This window comes from Bos mutus, chromosome 15 (assembly GCF_027580195.1).
Source record: "Bos mutus isolate GX-2022 chromosome 15, NWIPB_WYAK_1.1, whole genome shotgun sequence".
Lineage (NCBI taxonomy): Eukaryota > Metazoa > Chordata > Mammalia > Artiodactyla > Bovidae > Bos > Bos mutus.
The window spans coordinates 46,100,090-46,122,610 of record NC_091631.1 but is presented as its reverse complement, the minus strand read 5'-3'; the positions used below and the strand labels follow the sequence as shown (position 1 = coordinate 46,122,610).

At 43.4% G+C, this 22,521-nt stretch overlaps 1 protein-coding gene across 2 annotated transcripts in view; it reads right to left on the bottom strand.

Moving 5' to 3' along the window:
- Positions 1 to 22,521, bottom strand: part of CLMP (CXADR like membrane protein) — a 104,642-nt gene that overhangs the window by 17,082 nt on the left and 65,039 nt on the right. The window contains exons 2-4 of one of the 2 annotated variants that reach the window (XM_070384061.1): positions 14,462 to 14,552; positions 13,348 to 13,431; positions 6,122 to 6,279 (exon numbers count right to left, since the gene is read on the bottom strand). In XM_070384061.1, coding sequence (XP_070240162.1) covers positions 6,122 to 6,279; positions 13,348 to 13,390 — 201 coding nt within the window. In that variant the 5' untranslated portion in view covers positions 13,391 to 13,431; positions 14,462 to 14,552. The remainder of the gene's footprint in view (positions 1 to 6,121; positions 6,280 to 13,347; positions 13,432 to 14,461; positions 14,553 to 22,521) is intronic. The other variant, XM_070384062.1, reaches the window with a different exon arrangement.

Here is a 22,521-nt window from a genome sequence, read left to right as displayed (position 1 = left end):
TGCCCCCTGCAGTGGGAGCATTGATTCTTAACCACTGGACTACTGGGGAAGTTCCTGTCCTAATATTAAATGAAGAAAAAAGAGATAACTACAGGTAAATATTTAACATCTTTGGAAAGCAGAGTGTATACAACTTCAAAATAACCTTAATATAATTAAATGACCCTTATTTAATACGAGAATTTCAAAACACTTTTGACAGGGTTGGGGTTCAGCTACAGCCTTGCAATTTGGCTTTTTTCTCCCCCCAGACATACCTTGAATATTAGATGCTTGAGTGCCTCTGTTTTATTTTGTTTTTAAGTCTAAGGAACGTAATGCTGAGACTAAGCCAAGGGTCAATGGGAGTGTGATGGGGGAACAGTGAATATAAATCTAATTCTTCTGCAAACAGATTAAATATATGAATTGCAGCTGTTGTGGGACTGTGTCTCATGACATTCCTGGTGTCCTGCTCCGGATGTGTTTTTAGGGAGACGAGGCAGGACAATTTGTTAGGACTCAGATGGAACAGATGGATCAGCTCAACCTTCTGGCAGTTGCTCTGCTGCGCCAGGTCCTACGTAGCAGTTGTGAAATTGCCCTGAAGGAGATGGATGTAAGTCCCTCTCTCTGTATTTTAGATCAAGATTTTTCTTGCTCAAAGCCAAAGAGAAAGGGGAAAGGGTAAAAGAGTGGCCAAGATAGTTGGCATGGAAAATTGAGCATCTCTGTCCTAATTATTCCATCTGAAAAATACAGGAGAAAAGTGTGTTGTGAGTTCCTGACTCTTCTTCTGAGCACTCTTACTTTGGAAATTCAACCAAGTTTCCATCCTAGAACCAGGAGGAATGTTCCAGAATCCTAGTGACCCTACTGTCTAGGCTGAAATTCAAATATTCCTGAGGCTGCCTGCTGCTGCTGCTGCTGCTGCTAAGTTGCTTCAGTCGTGTCCGACTCTGTGCAACCCCATAGACGGCAGCCCACCAGGCTCCCCCGTCCCTGGGATCCTCCAGGCAAGAACACTGGAGTGGGTTGCCATTTCCTTCTCCAATGCGTGAAAGTGAAAAGTGAAAGTGAAGTCGCTCAGTCGTGTCCGACTCTTAGTGACCCCATGGACTGCAGCCCACCAGGCTCCTCCATCCATGGGATTCTCCAGGCAAGAGTACTGGAGTGGGGCGCCATTGCCTTCTCCCACCCCTAAATGTTTCCTGCATATCTGAGGGTCCTAGACAAGGGGGATGCAACATTTCTGCTCAGATTAAAGAGCAAAGCTGACCTTGGGATCTAGGTCATTGGCTAGCCTATTTTAAGCACCTCATCCAGGTCTTCTCTGGCAGTTCAGTGGTTAGGACCTCGAGCTTCCACTGCAGGGGGCACGGGTTTGATCTCTCATTGGGGAACTAAGATCCCATAAGCTGAGAGGCATGATGGAAGGAAAAGAAAAACAAGCAACACATCTGTTCCAACCCTTCCTGTATTTTCTTTCTCAGTTCCCCTCACTCTCACTCCCAATACCCTGGCAATTAACCAGCTCAGGAAGCTTCACCCATTGCTTGGCATCCCAGCCACCCACGACTGTACTTTAAACCCTTATTGTATAGCTGGAAACTATTCAACGAATCTTGATTCTTCTACTTGCTAAATTGCTTCAGTCGTGTCTGACTCTGCGACCCCATAGACGGCAGCCCACCAGGCTCCCCCGTCCCTGGGATTCTCCAGGCAAGAACACTGGAGTGGGTTGCCATTTCCTTCTCCATTCTTCTACTTGAGTCCTCTTTAAATCAGTGTGCCTCACAGAGTGCCAGAGTGCTTGCTCTAAGATGCAAAGATGCCCTTTTCACTCTGAAAATCCTTCAAGCACACCATGACGTTATAAGAAGAATTCTCAGCTCCCTGGTATGATAGACAAGACCTTTCAGTTTCTGGTCCTGCAACCCCACAAGCTGAAACTTGCATTCTGTTTGGATCAGCCACTTAGAAGTTCCCAGAATGGGCCCGCCTATGTCTTTGCTCTTGTGATTTCCTGAGGGCAGTGCCTTCTATAAACATGCAAATCAACTGTGCCTTCTTACCAGAAGCACACCTCGACCTCTCCCCAAGGACTCTCAGTCAGCGGCTCCTCCTCTGCTTTCCTCTAGAACATTCTGCTTATCTCAGTCTTGATATGTATCTCTTCAAGTAGCTCCTTTATGAGAGAGTGTGTGTGTACACTGGAAATCCAATATTTGTTAAATTTAACTAAATCAATTTTATAAAATATTGATTTATTTACGTGGCTGCTTCAGGTTCTTAGTTTCAGCATGCAGCATTTCTTTAGTTGTGGCACTGGGGATCTTTAGTTGCAGCATGTGGGATCTAGTTCCCTGACTAGGAATGGAACCCGGGCCCCCTGCCTTGGGAGGGCAGAGTCTTAGCCACTGGACCAACAGGGAGGTCCCAACTAAATTGATTTTTAATCTTTCAGAACTTCCGATAGTGCCAAGCTTTTTCCAGCATCAGGGTCTTTGCATAATTAATCTGCTGGAATAATTTTTCTCCCCATGTTTTCCTTATTTCCAATATAGCAGCACTAATTGTCTAATTTCTAATTATTTATGAAGACAACACAGCTAGTGCTTAATAGTTTAGCTACCAATATCAGAGTGCTCAATTTCAAAAATGGGTGACTTTGGGACTTCCCTGGTGGCCCAGCGGCTAAGACTCTGAGCTCCCAGTGTAGGGGGCCCAGGTTCGATCCCTGGTCAGGGAGCTAGATCCCACATGCTACAACTAAGACCCAGAGTGGCCAAATAAATAAATAAAATTTAAAAAAAAATGGGTGACTTTAAGCAATTTTCCCACTTTGTGTATGTACATGCCTCAGTTCCTTATCTGTAAAATGGTACCAATAACCCCGGTTATGAGCAGTAAGTTAAATGAGACAATATGTGCTAAACAGATTTGTGCCTGGCCTGCAGCTGGTATTTATTGTTCTGTACTTAAATTTTTTAAAAAAAATTATTAAATGTCATTTTATTTAAGCTCCTAGAAGGCAGAGATTCTGATTTTTTCTTCACTGCTATACCCCAGCGCCTACCATGGAATACAGTAAGTGCAAAATAAATTCATGCCATCTGGACTTCCCTGGTGGTTCAGTGGTTAAGATTACAGGCTCCCAGTGCAGGAAGCATGGGTTCAACCCAATGGTGGAGGAACTAAGATCCCTCATGCCACATGGCTCGGCGGGGGCGGGGCGGGGGTAAAAAAAAAAATCGTGCCTTCTGAATGAGTGAATAAACTGCAATCCTTTCTTTAGAGCATTCACTGAAGATAAGTAGGGAGCTGTGCCTGCTTATTAGGGTGAGGACAGAAGCTGTATCAGTGACCTTCTTTATTTTATTTAGTTTTTGGCTGCACCCCATTGCACCTTAGTTCCTGGACTCGGGATTGAACCCGAAGCCCCTGCATTGGAAGGGGGAGTCTTAACCATTGGACCACCAGGCAAGTCCCTCAGAAGCCTTTTTAAATCAATCCTTATATCCACCTGGCTATAAAACCAAGTAACTTTTTTTTCCTTTAGTTTAAATGAAACCACTTGGGTGAAAGTTAGACAAAAATGTCATTCTTGGATTTTATTAGAGGAACATGGGCACTTATTCATTCAGAACTGAGAGTATCAGGTCTAGGACTGACTATGAAACTGCTGGAATAAACATGCTCAGGTTAAGGTGACCTTGCTCTGGAGAGAACAGACTGAGTCTTGGGATGGTGCACTAGGAGAAGAGAATGACAAGCATATCAAAATAACAAGGTGATGTAGGCAGCTCTGTAAGCAAGTTCAATTCCAACTGTGATTTTGAATTTTATTTTCAGTGAAAACCTTAGCTTCCCTCTGCATAAACCACCTTATAAAATTAGTAGCATAGACATCGGAGAGGAAAGGACAACTTTATCCTTTTTAGTAGGGAACGAAGTAAAGTTCTGAAAAAGAAGGAAAGTCTAAAATCAGCTTCCGTAGGATGTAGTTTGTTTTTTTAACCACGAAACTTTCAACAAAGAGTTTTAAAAATAAGTCAATAGAGGGGAAGGGTGGAGAGAGGAATAGTTAGCGGGTTTGGGATGGGCATGTACACCTTGTTAAATTTAATATAGTTAACCAACAAGACCTACTGTATAGCACAGGGAAATCTGCTCAATAGTCTGAAACAGCGTAATTGGGAAAAGAATTTGAAAAAGAATAGATACATGTGTATGGATAACTGAATCACTTCATTGTACACCTGAATCTAATACATTATTGTTAATCAACTGTACTCCAATATAATATAAAAGTTTAAGAATCTATAAATAAATAAAACACTTGTGTAAAAAAATACAACAAAATAAAAGCCAGCCTATGATGTTGGGGGAAAAAAAAGTCAATGGGTAAAGGCTGTTAATTCAATCTCTGGACTGGGAAGATCCCTTGGAGTAAGAAATGGCAACCCACTTCATGGACAGAGGATTCTGGTGGGCTTCAGTCCAATGGGGTCACAAAGAGTTAGATACAACTGAGCACGCACAAACATGCCCAAAGGCTACTGAAGAACAGTTATGCCAGAAAACCTAGGCTGAGCCAAGGTGCAGTGGTCGAGTGCAGCCAAGGCAGAAAGGATGGTAACAGAAGATCACCTAGTCCTCATTCTCTAATGAATGTCATGCCAGGAGGTCATCAGGAGCAGAGTGTGACAAATCTGTTTATGCTGCCAGTTCAGTTCAGTCGCTCAGTTGTGTCTGACTCTTTGCAACCCCATGGACTGCAGCATGCCAGGACTCCCTGTGCATCACCAGCTCCCGGAGCTTACTCAAACTCATGTGCATTGAGTCAGTGATGCTATCCAACCATCTCATCCTCTGTCACCGCCTTCTCCTCCTGCCCTCACTCTTTCCCAGCATCAGAGTCTTTTCAGAAAAGTCAGTTCTTCACATCAGGTGACCAAAGTATTGGAGTTTCAGCTTCAGCATCAGTCCTTCCAATGAATATTTAGGACTGATTTCCTTTAGGATGGACTGGTTGGATCTCCTTGCTGTCCAAGGGACTCTTAAGAGTCTTCCAGGTGTGGTTCTGGCCCACTAGACTATGCGATCCGGAGAAGGCAATGGCACCCCACTCCAGTACTCTTGCCTGGAAAATCCCATGGATGGAGGAGCCTGGTAGGCTGCAGTCCATGGGGTTGCTAAGAGTCGGACACGACTGAACGACTTCACTTTCACTTTTCACGTTCATGCAATGGAGAAGGAAATGGCAGCCCACTCCAGTGTTCTTGCCTGGAGAATCCCAGGGACGGGGGAGCCTGGTGGGCTGCCATCTATGGGGTCGAACAGAGTCGGACACGACTGAAGTGACTTAGCAGCAGCACCAGCAGACTATGCAATCAAGCTACTGCATCCTTGTCCCTCTCATAGGAAAGACGCCACTAGTGTAGATACTCTTCTTGGGCAAATGATAGATTCTTGTAGTTCTTGCTCACCCCCAAACAGAATTAGGGTTAGGGTTAGGTTTATACTGCTAGAAGCTTATAAAAACCAACGGGCCATCCTGGTGACCCTTCCAAACCTCAGCACTGCAGACCCAGGGCCAGCTCCTTATTTCCCAACTGTAGAATCAGTATCAGTTCTTTTGCTCATCCAATTATACGTTTTAACCGTTTCCATTCACCTCCTCTTTGTTTCTCTGTATTCTATGTTGTTTATCACTTTGCACAATCGTAGAGTTCAGAAGTCATGACCATGCAAAGTTTAAGCACCAGCAGGTGGTGATGGTTTCAGAGGAGGAAGAGGAGCAGACTTCTCAGGACAGGTATGGTTCTGGCCCACTAGGCTAGGCGATCAAGCTACTGCATCCTTGCCCCCTCATAGGAAAGATGCTACTAGTGTAGATTCCCTCCTTGGAAAAATGATAGATTCTTGTAGCTGTTGCTTGCCCCCAAACAGAATCTCTTATCCCCACAACCCAGTACCCTTTCTTGTTATAGTATTGTATCTAGAGTTTTCCAACTGTAAACCAGATCAAAAAGCAATTCTAGAACTTTCTTACACAGTGAGGAAAATGCAGGACTAAGGCAAGGTCGGGGGAGGACAAGGGAAAAGGAGGCAGGACTCCAGTCAGACACACACTCACCACTTTTTGGTTCCCTTCACGATCGGTGAGCAGCCATTCGATATCCAGGGTGTCTTTTTCTGGGAGCCCCAGTTGATGGTGACAGGGCAGAGTGACCTTCTCCTCTGCCACTTTCTTGATCTCAGTGTGAGTCCCCAAGGTTCCAACGTAGTAGGAGACTGGAAGAGGAAAACCTCCAATGAGTCGTGCAGAAACCGGACAACAGGGTGCAGGAAACAAATACTACAACTAATCATTACTGGACGTTTCTGTGGGCAAGAAGCACATCAAGGTGTTGGAGGAACCCTGGTCCAGAAGTACTGGAAGTCCCTGGTCTCACACTGGCTCCTCCATTAACTGAATTCATCATATCTTCCATACGCCCCCAAATTACACTCCTGGTAATGCCCACCTTTCCTACCCGCCAGGGTTTTTAGAAACAATGAAATCACTCAAGTTAAAAACAGCTTTGTTTTTTGACCTTTCTCTCCCCTGCTAACAAAGGCTTCTGAAAGAACGGAAACTAGCAAGGAGGACAGGGCTAGCCTCCTCCCAGCACAGGCTCCAGATACGGTTCACTCCTCAGAGCCTTGAAGTCTGGCCGCCCTCACAAAACTCTCAGGAAGTGCGGCCGTTCCTCCAGGAGCAAGCGGGCTCTTGGGCAGCCCCTGCTCCCTTAAGGGACACACAGTCTCCTACTCCCCCAGCTTCCATCTTCATTCTCCATAGTTTCATATCATATGGCTGCAAAATAGGAAGCAGCACTTTCTACCCAAAGCAAAATCCAAGTGACCACATTTGGATCCTGTCCCTTCATCCGTCCAATATTCCTTTGGCCAATAGGAATTCAGTTCTACTTTCTTTAACTTTCATCTTTTCCCAGAAATGGTATTGTGTCAGCAACGAATTTTTTTTGTTTTTTGGCTGGGTAGCTTGTAGGATCTCAGTTCCCTGACCAGGAATGGAAGGAACCAAGGCCCCCAGCAGTGGAAGTGTGGAGTCCAAACTGCTAGATCACCAGGAATTCCATCAACTTGCCCAGTATCACACAGCTAGGAAGTGTCAGCACAAGGCTCTACCCAGATCTGTCCCCTGAGAAGCTCACTTTAACAGCCATGCTAAACTACTTATGCCCTTGCTTTTATGTGGCTTCCTGAGTGTCTGGTTCTCCCAGTTGCCTCTAAGCACCTTGAGATTAAGTTCCATTACCACTGCATGCCCAGAGCACTCAGTCAGGGTCTCACATGCTGCAGATGCTCAATAATATGTATTGGATGGATTTGAATCTAACCCATGCACTGAGTTTACTAATGAGAAAACTGAGGTCTGGGGATAAAGGGGTTGGCCCAAGGTCCTACAACTCATTTAGTGGCAGAACTAACCCATATAAAACCCATCCTCCTTCAGTTCCCATAAAGCTGAGCCGGTTTTCCCTGTACTAAGCTAATACCGGTTTGCCCTGTACTCAGTTAATACCGGTTTGCCCTGTACTAAGCTAAGTTTCTATGGAGGAGCTCTGGCTTCCATCTCTGATCACTTCCCACTGGACAGGACAGTGTTCAGATGAAGCACCCCTGGCAAAGCTAGAGAACCCAGCACCAATTTGGTGCATACAGTAGGCACTCAATATATATTGAATAATTAAATGCAAAGAATCAGCTAGGAGAGTTGCTGATTTGAGCCACTAGAGGGAATCAGAGGCTCAGATTTGGTTGATGTCCTCAAAGGAAAGGAACACAGTAGTGGGTGGTGTGCTTTGCCAGAGCACCAAGTTCTATTTATACCACACCCAGAATTAACACAGCAGTGCAGGGCCAGGCCACTCCGTGAATCACAGATGGTTTTACCAAGGCAAGGAGCCTCAGGATCAGGGTGCATGCACCTCTAGTCTTCCCTGAACCTCAGGTCCCTAGAATCCCTGCAGAATTCTCAGGTACTTCTGTGCTTTTAAACTCAAACTCCTGAAGTCTACATGCAAAGTGCCTGGGCTCTCCTTACAACCTCCAGGCTTGGCAATGCTCATGGGGGCTGCTGAATATGTGTCTGCTGCTTGGCAGGTGAGCAAGAAGGGCAATTTAACCCCCAGGGGCCAGCCTTGGGTTCCCTAGGCACTGAAGGGTTCACTTTTCATTGAGAAAGACCTTGCTGCTGCTGCTGCTGCTTAATCATTCACTCATGTCCAACTCTTTGCAGCTCATGGACTATAGCCTGCCAGGCTCCTCTGTCCATGGGATTTCCCAGGCAAGAATTCTGGAGTGGGTTGCCATTTCCTTCTCCAGGAGATCTTCCTAACCTAGGAATCAAACTCAAGTCTCCTGCTTGGCAGGCAGATTCTTTACCACTGAGTCACCTGGGAAGCTGGAGAAAGACTTGTTCAGTGACTAAGTTGTGTCTGACTCTTTGTGACCCCGTGGACTGCAGCATGCCAGGCTTCTCTGTTCTTCCCCATCTCCCAGAGTTTGCTCAAACTCATGTCCATTGGGTCAGTGATGCCATCCAACCATCTCATCCTCTGTTGTCCCCATCTCTTCCTGCCCTCAATCTTTCCCAGCATCAGGGTCTTTTCCAATGAGTTGGCTCTTTGCATCAAGTGGCCAAAGTATTGGAGCTTCAGTTTCAGCATCAGTCTTTCCAATGAGTATTCAGGGTTGATTTCTTTTAGGACTGCCTGATTCTATCTCCTTGTAGTTGAAGGGACTCTCAAGAGTCTTCTCCAGCACCACAATTCAAAAGCATCAATTCTTTGGGGCTCAGCATTCTTTATGGTCCAACTCTTACATCTGTACATGACTGCTAGAAAAACCATAGCTTTGACTCTACAGACATTTGTCAGTAAAGCAATGTCTCTGCTTTTTAATATGCTGTCTACATTTCTCATAAAACATTCATAGTTGAAGTCTTTCTAAAAAAGAATTGGCGTTGTTTTAGTGGTCAAATAGACACCTTGGATGACCCTTTCATGGAGGCTCACTTAGTCCAAATAAGTGAGACCTATAATTTTTGTGCACTGACTTTCCCTCACATATTGAGGCCCAATTTTCGGATCAGACTGTCAGTTCGAGCAGATGTGGCAGGATCGAGAATCCTGGCTGAGTTTTTTAAGATGGCTCCTTCCCCTAGGGCTACTGGTAACCTAGCTTGCTTTTATGGAGGCAGAAAGACAAATGGCCCAGAGTAACTTTTTCAAAAAATATATTTATTTCTATTTATTTATGTATTTTAATGGGCTTCCCAGGTGGTGCAGTGGTAAACAATCCACCTGCCAAATGCAGGAGATGCAAGAAACATGGGTTAAGAACCCTGCATTGGGAAAATCCCTTGGAGGAGGAAAAGGCAACTCACCCCAGTATTCTTGCCTGGAGAATGCCATGGACAGGAGCCTGGTGGGCTACAGTACTGCTGCTGCTGCTGCTAAGTCACTTCAGTCGTGTCCGACTCTGTGCGACCCCATAGACGGCAGCCCACCAGGCTCCCCTGTCCCTGGGATTCTCCAGGCAAGAACACTGGAGTGGGTTGCCATTTCCTTCTCCAATGCATGAAAGTGAAAAGTGAAAGGGAAGTTGCTCAGTTGCGTCCGACCCTCAGCGACCCCATGGACTGCAGCCTTCCAGGCTCCTCCATCCATGGGATTTTCCAGGCAAGAGTACTGGAGTGGGGTGCCGTTGCCTTCTCCGGGGCTACAGTACAAGCAGTCACAAAGAGCTGGACACGACTGAGCACAGCACACAATTTATTTGGCTGTGCTGGGTTTTAGTTGTGGCCTTTGAACTCTTAGTTGTGGCGCGTGGGATCTGGTTTCCTGATCAGGGATCAAACCAAGGTCCCCTGCACTGGAAGGGCAGAGTCTTAGCCACGATTCCACCAAAGAAGTCTGCCCAGGGTAACTTTTAATAGAAACTAGGATCTGCATATAACATATCTTATTTCTCTCTTATTTCCCTAGCAGAGAATTTTCTCCTTCTCAAATATTTACTGAATGCCTATGAGGCACAAGTTGCCCAGGGTCTGCTATTCCCTCCAAAGAATGGATCCTCTAGTGCTGCCATCATTAACTCTGACACCCCACATTCCCCCAGGGCCCCTAGGAGAGGCCATCGTGCTTTCTGGGTCCTGTTTTAGAACTGAGTTGTTGATTATCAGGCTGTGTAGACATACTGTTTACAAGTAACATAGACAGCCATAGCAGTTACTGTCTGAAGTCACGTGCAGGAGCTGCGCCATTGCCACTATTTAATGTGCAGTGGGGCACCCGTGAAGGGCGATGGAGGGGTGCAAGCACCCGCCTTCTACTCAGTGGTTACTCTCTTTTCAATGGACCTGTTCAATTTCCTAAGTGGGAGGAAAGTTTCCTTGTGTTTTGCTTTACAGAGAATACTCGAGAAGGCCTCAGGAAAACCAAAATCATCATGTCATTCAGAAAAATAAAAAGGATTTTGGAAATTTTGTTTTTTAAAATAATGTATTTTTGGCTGTGCTGGGTCTTCACTGCTTCGCTCAGACTTTCTCTAGTTGTGGAGAGAAATGGCAGCTACTCTCTGGTTGTGGTCCGCGGGCTTCTCATTGCTCTGGCTTCTCTTGTTTCACAGCACGGACTCAGTCTCTGTGTGGACTTCAGTAGTTGTGGCTCATGGGCTTAGCTCATCCTTGGTATCTGGAATCTTCCCTTCATTGGCAGGCAGATTCTTATCCACTGTGCCACCAGGGAAGTCCAGATTTTGGAAATTTTAAACTTCTCTTATAGATCAAGAAATCAAGGCTTGGAGAAAAGTGACTCACCCAAAGGCTTTCCAATTTCTAGACTAATATATATGTAAAATTCTGTAGGTGTAGGGGTGTGTGTGTGTGTGTGCATGCGCAGGAATGTATTTTCCAGACTGTTTCTGGAACACTGTATGTAGTTCAAGATTTAATAGAAAGACCATGAGTTTGGAATCAGATAGATGTAGTGTGGACTTAATTTGCTCTAAGACCAATTAATTCCCTGACTTCTCTGAGTCTTTTCTCTGAATGAGTATAAAAACATCAATCATGAAAGATGATTATAAGGATTATTAAGATGTATATAAAGAGGAGAGTGAAAAAGTTGGCTTAAAGCTCAACATTCAGAAAACTAAGATCATGGCATCTGGTCCCATCATTTCATGGGAAATAGATGCAGAAACAGTGGAAACAGGGGCTGACTTTATTTTGGGGGGCTCCAAAATCACTACAGATTGTGATTGCAACCATGAAATTAAAAGATGCTTACTCCTTGGAAGACAAGTTATGACCAACCTAGATAGCATATTCAAAAACAGAGACATTACTTTGCCAACAAAGGTCTGGCTAGTCAAGGCTATGGTTTTTCCTGTGGTCATGTATGGATGTGAGAGTTGGACTGTGAAGAAAGCTGAGCGCCAAAGAATTGATGCTTTTGAACCGTGGTGTTGGAGAAGGCTCTTGAGAGTCCCTTGGACTGCAAGGAGATCCAACCAGTCCATTCTAAAGGAGATTGGTCCTGGGTGTTCATTGGAAGGACTGATGCTAAAGCTCAAACTCCAATACTTTGGCCACCTCATACAAAGAGTTGACTCATTGGAAAAGACTCTGATGCTGGCAGGGATTGGAAGCAGGAGGAGAAGGGGACGACAGAGGATTAGATGGCTGGATGGCATCACCAACTCAATGGATGTAAGTTTGAGTGAACTCCGGGGGTTGGTGATGGACAGGGAGGCCTGGTGTGCTGCGATTCATGGGGTCGCAAAGAGTCGGACACGACTGAGCGACTGAACTGAACTGAACTGAAAGTGTCTGACACTGGCACAGGATATACAGTACATACTCAACAAATGGTCATTATTAATAGTTGTACACACCGTACGAAAAGGAAAACGAGAAAAACATGCTAAGGAGGTAAAGCAGAATTGTGAGGAGTTTGAAAGTCATTTTGCTAGATGGCTTAACGCTTGGCCATATCTGTTCACTCTCTCTCCATACATATGTATGTATATGTACAGATGGGCTTCCCAGGTGGTGCTAGTGGTGAAGAACCCGGCTGCCAATGCAGGGGATGCTGGAGACAGATCCCTGAGTTGGGAAGATCCCCTGGAGAAGGAAATGGCAACCCACTCCAGTATTTTTGCCTGGAGAATCCCATGGACAGAGGAGCCTGGTGGTTTGCAGTCCATAGGATCTCAAAGAGTAGGACATGACTGAAGCGACTTAGCATGCATGCACACTAGTCTTTATTTTTTTGGTGGAGGGGAGAGGGGTGCTTCCCTGTTGGTTCAGATGGTGAAGAATCTGCCTGCAATGCAGGAGACCCGGAATCGATATATATATATTCAGTTATATTTTGTCACATATTTTTGCTGCTATATTTCAACATCATGATCACACCCAGGAAAAGTAACCACATTGCGTGATTACTGGAAAATCAATCATTTCTGACCAGAGTGGTTAAGGAAGACTCCGAGGAGTAAGTGAGACTAAGCTAGTTCTGGAGACAGACAGGTTTTTCCTGCAGACATGAGGGAAGGCGGAGAGCGCCCTGACTGGGGAGCAGCTGCAGTGGAGGCAGAGGCAGCCCCTCCCCCACCCCATCAGCCCCTCAGGCGCCCTGGCTGTAAACCAGGGGAGTTTTCTATTTTGCCTTCCCATACAAGCCTGACCCCAGAATCTCTCCAGCCAACAGCCTTTATGAGGTCTTTGGAAAAGGAAAGCCAAATTCACTCTGAGCTGCTAAATGATTCATTTCGCTGTCTTCTCAGAGACAAACGTATATTTGATATTTAGAAAAAGACTGGAGCTGAAGGAACACAGCTGTGGTTATCAGTGGAATTTCAGGCATCTGGGAATCAGTGTGGTGCCTGTTATCTTTTCCCCCAAGGAGGTGAATATTTGTTCCTGAAATCCTAAAATGAATGATGTAGGTGCAAGGACCGAGGTGGAAGCCTTGGCTTCAGTGCTGGTGGCGGCGGTGGGTCGGGGGAGGCAGGGGGTGTATAGAGCTTCCTCCTGATTTCCAATCTGAGGATTGGTTTTAGAGGAGGTGAAGGAAGGGCAAAGCAGGGAGAAAGATGGAATAAAGGAGGAGGAGGGGGGAGAGTGGGACAGAGGAGGGGGGGAGGAGGAGGAGGGGAGAGGGGAGGGAGGGAGTCAGATTAGACAAAGAGGAGAAGAGAGGGGGAAAAGGGAGAGATGCTGATAGAAGATAGTTGAAGAAGTTTCCAGACTAAACACAGGCTGATTAAAAACTATGAACTCACCTCCCTTCCCCTCTGTGAAAAACTGTCTCAATATGTACTTCATGTGTATTTATCCACATTAAAAAATCATAAGGCGCTTTTCACCTAACAGGTAGAAAAGAGATACAAAAGACGATAACAGTTTCTCCTCCTCCTCAAACCATTTGAAAGCTAATGATTAATAATACTTTACATTTATTTAGCAATTAACACTTAAGTCAGCCTGTCCAACTGCATTTTTTCATGTGAGCCCTAGGAGCACATGAAAGCTCATGTTATCACCTCTGTTTCAGAGAAGAGAAACTGGAAGACCACACAGCTGAGGCCACATGGCTGATGGGTAGCCCTTCAGCGACATGGGCCTACCTCCAATGTTTTCTAATCTCTTTTCTGAATCAAAGCTTCTACCTTGAAATTGGTTGGAAACACAGAGATCATGTTTATTAAATGTGGATGGCACAGAGCAGGTAGCAGAACTAAATCTGAGTAGACACATTAAGATATACAATTATCTGGGACTTCCCTGGTGGTCCAGTGGCTAAGACTCTGTGCTCCCAATGCAGGGGACCCGAGTTCAAAATCTGGTTAGGGAACTAGGTCCCACATGCCACACCTAGGAGCTCACACGCCACAGCCAGACATCCCGCAAATTAAGATAGAAGATTGTGCTGCAACCAAGACCTGGCACAGCCAAATAAATAAATATATTTTTAAAAGATATAATTATCTTGCTAGCTGAGATTCTGAGGCAAAAGCAAGATGAAATTTAATAGCAACAATTGTTAAAAGTTATAGCCAGGCAAAAGTACAGGGTTGGGAAAGATCTGGAGGACCTGGCGGGTTACAAGATTTATACTGACCAGTAGTATGATACAATTGCTGAAAAATCCCAATGAGCTTGGGCTGCGTTAAAAGAGGTTTAATGTCCTAAGGCATAACCACTTCATTGTTTTCTATCCTAGACAAAGGAGCACATCCAGACATCTGTGTTCAGTTCTAGAAGCTGCACATGGGAGCGATGCTCACAACAAAGCTGGCATCCAGGGTTGTAACTGGGAGATGGTGGGTTCTAAAAACACGTCATATGAGGAATAGTCGACAATTATCGGTGAAAAGTGGGCAGGATGGAACTTACTGAGTGTTGTTCCAGAGAGCAGAATTAGGTCCAGATGGTGATTCAACCATAAAAGGATAAACTGGGAGATCTCCAACACCTCTTTCCAGTTCTGAAATGATATGATTCTCTTACAAAGGATTTATTCCATTTTGGTTTTATATATATATATATATATATATATATATATATATATATATATATTTTTGTTGTTGTTTGTTTTTTAAATTGTAGTGGGCTTCCCAAGTGGCTCAGTGGTAAAGAATCTGCCTGCCAAGCAGGAGGGTTTGATCCCTGGGTTGGGAAGATCCCCTGGAGAAGAAAATGGCAACCGACTCCAGTATTCTTGCTTGTTAAATCCCATGGAGAGAGAAGCCTGGCAGGCTTCTCCATGGGGTCGCAAAGAGTCGGACAAGATTGAGTGACTAAACCACCGCCACCACCAGAGTTGAATTACAATGTTGTGTTCATCACTGCTACACAGGAAAATGACTCAGTTATACACACATACATTTTTTTTCATACTCTTTTCCATTATGGTTTATCACAGGATATTGAGTATAGTTCCCTGTGCTGTACACTAGGACCATATTGTTTATCCATACTTTGGCTTAATATGCTGATAGACATTCTAACAGTTAATCCCTGCCTGACGGAAGAACAAGCTGTTATCATTTAATGCATTTTCCATTCTTGGAGTCACTTGAGTGGGGGTGTATCAGGAGCTATGAAAGGAATTCTTCTATGTGGATGTTAAACCCAATATTTCATGTTTCTCCTAACATTCTATGAATATTTATCCAGTACTTGGTATAGTCAAGACATGGTCCTAATATACAAATTGTAAGAACAGAGGTATACTATTCGCTGTCAGTATATTTTGTCATCATCAATCAGCTCTTACACAATGCATACAAATAGTCTAATTTTGTTCCACTGTATATTATTTGTAAAGATCATTGAAGGGCTATTTGATAGAACTAAAAGGAACTGGCCCCATGCAACTAGTTGTGGATATTTTAATCCACAAGGGGGCAGAATTTACTTAGGATTAGCCATGCCTCATATTAGTAAAATGGATTATTAACACTGATAAAGAATTATATATTACCTTGGATTTAAGTACCTGGCTGCCATTTGTGGTTGTATGCTAACTTTCAAACTGTACGCATTTAGTTTCCAGGGGTCATGGGAAAAAAATCCGTTAAATAAATAGAAACACTTTTTAAAATAACTTAAGGCTGAAATGGATGTTTATTTTGTCTGAGACCAAAAAAACTTATTTTCATCGCAGAATTTCTTATGAAACAAGTTGATTACTCAGGTGTTGTGAACTGAGTCGATAAAGAAAGGTAGGGACTTCCCTGGTAGTCCAGTGGTTAAGACTCCGAGCTTCCAATGCAGGATGCCCAGGTTCCATCCCTGGTCAGGGAACTAGATTCCACATGCTGCAACTGAGTGTTCACATGGTACTAAAGATCCTGCCTGCTGCAATAAAGATCAAAGATTCCAAGTGCTGCAACTAAGACCTGGTACAGCAAATAAATAAATAGATGGCATCACCGACTCAATGCACATGAGTTTGCACAAACTCAGGGAGATAGTAGATGACAGGGAAGCCTGGTGTGCTGCAGTCCATGGGGTTGCAAAGAGTTGGATGTGATTGAGTGACTGAAAAACAACAAAAAAAGAAAGGCAAAGAGTGAAGGAATAAATATCCATTCGAGGTATTTTAGAGGGGAGGAATTAGCAGAAGAATCCTTAGGGTCCTTTTAATCTTGATGTTTAGCTTTTGTTCTAGGCCAGTAATTTACTGAATTACAAAACCCTGGAATGGGCTGGTTCTCTGCAATGTAGAATCTCAAACTTGAGAAGGCCCAGAAGGTCATTTTGATTATTATCTTACCTTCAGGTAAATTTCATATTTAAAACTAATCTGCTAAAACATATCAAATTGTTCATAGTCTCTTATTATCACTAAATCTGAAACCACAGCAAAACTGTTACCCGATCCTGACAGGTTTGTTACTGTGTGTATGCCTAGTTGTGTCGACTCTTTGCAACCCCATGGAGTGTAGCTCACCAGGCTCCTCTGTCCAGTAGATTTCCCAGGCAAGAATCCTGCAGTGGGTTGCCATTTCCTTCTCCAGGGCATCTTCCCAACCCAGGGATCGAAGCTTCGTCTCCTGCATTGGCAGGTGGATTCTTTACCACTAGCGCCACCTGGGAAGCCCACTGTAGTTTTAAAATATATTGAGTGACAAATTTGTACTATAATTTTGTTGGTTTCATGGCTCTTCTGTCTGTCCCTAGAGAGGGTGGTGGAGGGTGAAACAGATGAAGTTCAGGACAGTCATCTTCTCTTTGTCATTAGCTTTGATGGGAAGGTGGAGGATGAAGGATAAAGTCAAAGGCTGAACTGAGGCTTTAACTTATTAGTGGATTTTAATTATCAACATAATCTCAAAATGCCATGAACCCCTAAAAATTGATTGCTGCTCTCTCAATAGCCAGTCTGTATCTATTTTTAATTTCCCCTCTCTGGTTGAATCTCTGCTGAAGGTGATAAAAGATTTAGGTTTAGAAAGAGACTTAGCTTTTGGAATGAGATAGAAGCTATAAATAGGCATGTCAATGAAATAGGTTAGTTCTTGGAGTGTCAGCATCAAAGGCATACATTCTCATCTGATCTGCATACAGACATGGGCAGGCTTGTAGGGGTCTCTAGACAGGTTCGTGTATTTGTATTTTCCTGCATATGTGAACACAAATACACGCGTGGAACATGTACAAGCAAGCATACTACTGAGAACAGAATTCTGAGGAATAACTGGGGTCTGTCCGAGTCCAGAGTGATCCCTGGGTTTGTAGCCTTCCCCTGACCCGGATAAACCATTACTCTCAGATAGCCAGCCCCCAGGTGCAGGACAGTGGTAGAGCTCACATGCTGGTATGTGATACTAGTGACCAGCGTGTGAGACCTCACCAGGACTGAGGGTCCACAGTGATGGTCCGATCTGCCAAACACTGAGGTCAGCTTGGCAACTCATTTCCTAAGCAGTCAGATTGCCGTTCCCAGTCTTTGGAATGTCATTACCTATCAATCAGAGCTGCTCAAAGTCCAGCCTATTCTTCAGGCCCAAGTTCAATATTCAATATTTCCTTTCCTTCTTTTTTTTTTTTCAATGTTCTTGTTTTTGGCCATGCCCCATGCAGGATCTTAGTTACCTGACCAAGAATTGAACCTGTATCTGTGCCCCCTGCATTGGGAAAGCAGAGTCTCAACCACTGGACCACCATATGAAGCCATCCCTGATCACCTTGGTGATCTTCCTCTTTTAAATTCTTGGAGCACATTCTGACCCTCACCTTCATGTTTATCACACATTGCCTTGAGATAGATTTGTTGGGTGCTTGTATTGTTTCTCTGTTATTGGGGTGTCTGCATAGACAAAAAGACAATGTCATTCATTTTTGTAGCCTGACACCACTTAGGGTGGGAACAGGAGGGCAGCTCATATTCGTCCAACAACTATCCACTCCTGGTTACCACTGTCATCTTAAAAAATACTCACAACCTAAAAGCTGAGTGCATGCGTGCTCAGAGCCACCTGAGAAGCCCTTAAAAACTGAGTTATGTTTTAATCTGTGGGAATTTTTAGGACTTCAAGCCCTGAAGACAGCATCACAAGTAACTCTGAGAGAACTGCTCTGAGGAGGCAAGGGGAGGAGCCAGGTTATACAGAAGTTTTCCTGCAAAGGGCAGGTAGTTTGAACATCAAAAGATTATTGTTAATTAAAGGAAGCCAGTATCCCAAGTTAAGGAATTTGGTGCTTTTCTGTGTATAGGAAGATGCAAGAGTCTGGGCGCACTGAAATCATTCCTTTCATACGCATCTCAGCTTTCCTAGGCCAGTATCTCCTATTTTTCACATCCTGAGCTCCCTTAGGGCTCACCCTGGGGCGAGGCCACAGCCTACTGGCTGTTAGATTGCAGATATTATTCTCCTTCCTGAGTGCCCTGAGGGCTTACCAGCTCACACTGGAGGGCGGGAATCCCTGATGACTGTGACATCCTTGTTTATTGATATGGCAGGAAATATTTCATTTCTCACCCACCTCTGTGTGCCAACTATTCTGTTAATGTTGTTGTTAGTTTGTGACACCCAGAATCTGAACCATCCTGGATAAGGTGTTAGTTTAAGGAAATGCTATAGACATCAGTTGGAGAAGGAAATGGCAACCCACTCCAGTATTCTTGCCTGGGAAATTCCATGGACAGAGAAGCCTGGAGGGCTACAGTCTACGCAGTAGCAAAGAGTCAGACACGACTGAGCGAATAAGCACAAGAATACTATCAATGCTCAGAGTGGTGCCAGACCTTGCTGCAAATGCTTTTGTATTTGCTTGAAGAGAGACAGCACGGCATAATGAAAAGTGCATAGGTTTGGTCTGAATCAGTCAGTCAGTTCAGTCACTCAGTCATAACCAACTCTTTGTGACCCCATGGACTGCAGCACACCAGGCCTCCCTGCCCATCACCAACTCCCAGAGTTTACTCAAACTCATGTCCATCGAGTTGGTAATGCCATCCAACCATCTCATCCTCTGTCATCCCCTTCTCCTCCTGCCTTCAATCTTTCCCAGCATCCCAGTTTTCCAATGAGTCGGTTCTTTACATCACGTGGCCAAAGTATTGAAGTTTCAGCTTCAGCATCAGTCTTTCCAATGAATAGTCAGGACTGATTTCCTTTAGGATGGACTGGTTGGATCTCCTTGCAGTCCAAGGGACTCTCAAGAGTCTTCTCCAACACCACAGTTCAAAAGCATCAATTCTTTGGTGCTTAGCTTTCTTTATAGTTCAACTGTCACATCCATACATGACTACTGGAAAAACCATAGCTTTGACCAGACGGACCTTTGTTGGCAAAGTAATGTCTCTGCTTTTTAGTATGCTGTCTAGGCTTATCATAACTTTTCTTCCAAGGAGCAAGCGTTTTTTAATTTCATGGCTGCAGTCACCATCTGCAGTGATTTTGGAGCCCCCAAAGATAAAGTCTGTCACTGTTTCCATTGTTTCCCCATCTATTTGCCATGAAGTGATGGGACTGGATGCCATGATCTTAGTTTTCCAAATATTGAATTTTAAGCCAACTTGTTCACTCTCCTTTTTCCCTTTATCTTTATCCTTTCTTTTCTTTCCCTCTATCCTTTTCTTTCCTTTTATCCTTTTTCTCCTTTTTCCCTTTGTTTTTCCCTTTATGATAAAGAGGCTCTTTATCTTATGATATATTATATTATATAATATATTATATATTATATTATAATATATATATTATATATATTATATCATATTATATTTATATTATTATAAACAATTTGATATTAACAGACCTGTCAAGATCGTGTAACTGATTTTGCTGTGGTTTCAGTAGGCTTCGGGGGTGACTCAACTGGTAAAGAACCTGCCTGCCAATGCAGGATTCACAAGAGACAAAGGGTCCAGCCCACACTCAAGCATAAGGGAATACTAGGAGGCAGGAATTCTCGGGATAATCTTAGAGGCTGCCAACCACATCCTTTAATAATAAAGTTTAAAAATTTATATATTAGCTTCTTCTGCCTCCCCACTCACAATGATAATCACTATCATAGAACTAAAAATACTTTCACAAGTTTTTTTTGCAAACACAGTATCCCTAGGAGTTGGTTATGATATGAATTCTTTATTTTGTTTTATAGAAATGCAATAATTAGCTCAACAGTATGACTTTTATGTTTGCATAGCACTTTTTAGATTTCACAATTCTTTCCCATACATATTTTGAGTTTTATTATGCAGAATAAGTAGTTTTTAGTATTAGCTTATCTAAAAGTACTCTGCAAATGATAAAATGCTTTATAATATTAACAATAGTAACATTCATTGAGTGCTTACTATATGCTAGTTACTGTATAAGGAATATATATATAACATATGTGTGTATATATATATATACATATTATATGTAGTATATTTATATTCCAGTAGTCATGTGAGAGTTGGACCATAAAGAAAGTTGAGTGCCAAAGAACTGATGGTTGCAAATTGTTGTGCTGGAGAAGACTTTTGAGAGTCCCTTCAACTGCAAGAAGACCAAACCAGTCAGTCCTAAAAGAAATCAACCCTGAATATTCATTGGAAGGACTGATGCTTAAGATCCAACATTTTGGCCACCTGATTCGAAGTGCTGAAAAGAAAGTGAAAGTGAAGTCGCTCAGTCATGTCCGACTCTTTGCGACCCCATGGACTGTAGCCCACCAGGCTCCTCCATCCATGGAATTTTCCAGTCAAGAGTACTGGAGTGGGTTGCCATTTCCTTCTCCAGGGAATCTTCCTGACCCAGGGATCGAACCCAGCTCTCCTGCATTGAAGACAGATGCTTTACTGTGTGAGCCACCAGGAGCTGACTCATTGGAAAAGACCCTGATGCTGGGAAAGATTGAAGGTAAAAGGAGAAGGGAGCAGCAGAAGATGAGATGGTTAGATAGCAGCACCATCAATGGACATGAGTTTGAGCAAACTCTGGGAGATAGTGGACAGGATAGCCTGGTGTGCTGCAGTCCAAGAGTCAGACACGACTTAGTGACTGAACAACAACAAAATATGAATAAATTCATTTAATCACTTAACCCTGTGAAACAGGGTTTGCCTCATCTCAGGTCAGGTAATTTGCTAAGACCTCAGAGCTAATAATGTCAATTCAGTCTGACTTCAGACCGTCTATGCTCTACAAATGATATAAACTATACTCTTCAAATCATTCTGGTAATACATTTTCCTGGAATAGGTCATGGAGAAATTTTTAGAGAAGCTGTGCCATCCTAATGTCAAGGAGGAAAAAAAAAATCTTCAGTTAAAATGTGAAAGACAGTAATTCCCCTCAAACACTATTTGTATCTAACATTTAAGGATACAGTCTTTCTTCAAGAGGCTGATGCTATTGACCTATTAACATTTGGATAAATTGTCTTAATACACCCTTAGTAATATGTTCATTCATTCATAGTATTCATTTAACACAGACTTTTTAAAAGGGTTTAAACATAATTAGCATATCAGATAAGTTCTTAAGGACTGCAATAAGCTTTAATATGCTTCCTACATCAAATGTGTGAACAGAACTATAATCAGGCTTAGCTCAAGCTTCACAAGAAACATCTCAGAGCTTCTCTTCTCCCAGAGACAGAGAATGGCAATTAGAAATGCGGACCTTGCTCTGCATGCTGCTTAATGATGGTATGCAGCCAAATCAGCTAAATCAGACTTCAGTTTATCATGTTAAGGTGGCAGGAAGAGACCCAGCATGGCAATTTGGCTCCCTGCACCCAGGATACATCCCTGCAGAAAATGGCAGGTCTCAGCAAGGGAGGATTTACAATGCCAAAGAATTTCCCCTAATTTTACTTCCTTCCTGTCACTTACCCACACCCAAATGACTCAAATGACTGCTTCATGCTCATTTATCCTTTCATTCAATCATGTATTTATTCCAATGACCTAATGATGAGTCTTGCCTTTGGCTTGCCAGAGGATTGCCTTCCAGAGAATTTTTGCATGTTCATCATGCAGCAAATAGGTTCTGGTGGACCTCCCTTTCTCCCTGCCTACTTCATGTTTACAAGAAAGACGTAGAGAACTGGAAATCACCCAAGGGCTTTTGGTGGTTCCCAAATCTAATTAATTATTGGCATTACTTAAGTGATTTTTTGGTTCTAAACTTTTTGGAATAAGGTGATATAAGCATATGGTAAAGATTCAAAGAGAACAAAATGGTCTACTGAGAAAGGTGTCTCCCCTACACCTGGCCCTCAGTTTCTCTCCAACAGGGAACACTTGCTACCAGTTGCTGTGCACTCAGTATCTCACACCTGACTCCTGGATTGGCTGCTATGAAATATTAGGTTGGATACAGTTTTCACTCAAATTCCAGAAGACATTGCTCCACTGACTTCTAGTTTACAGAGTTACTATTAAGAAGTCTGCTGCTATTTAGTTGCTAAGTCTGATGCCAACTTTAATTTTTATCTTTCATAAATGA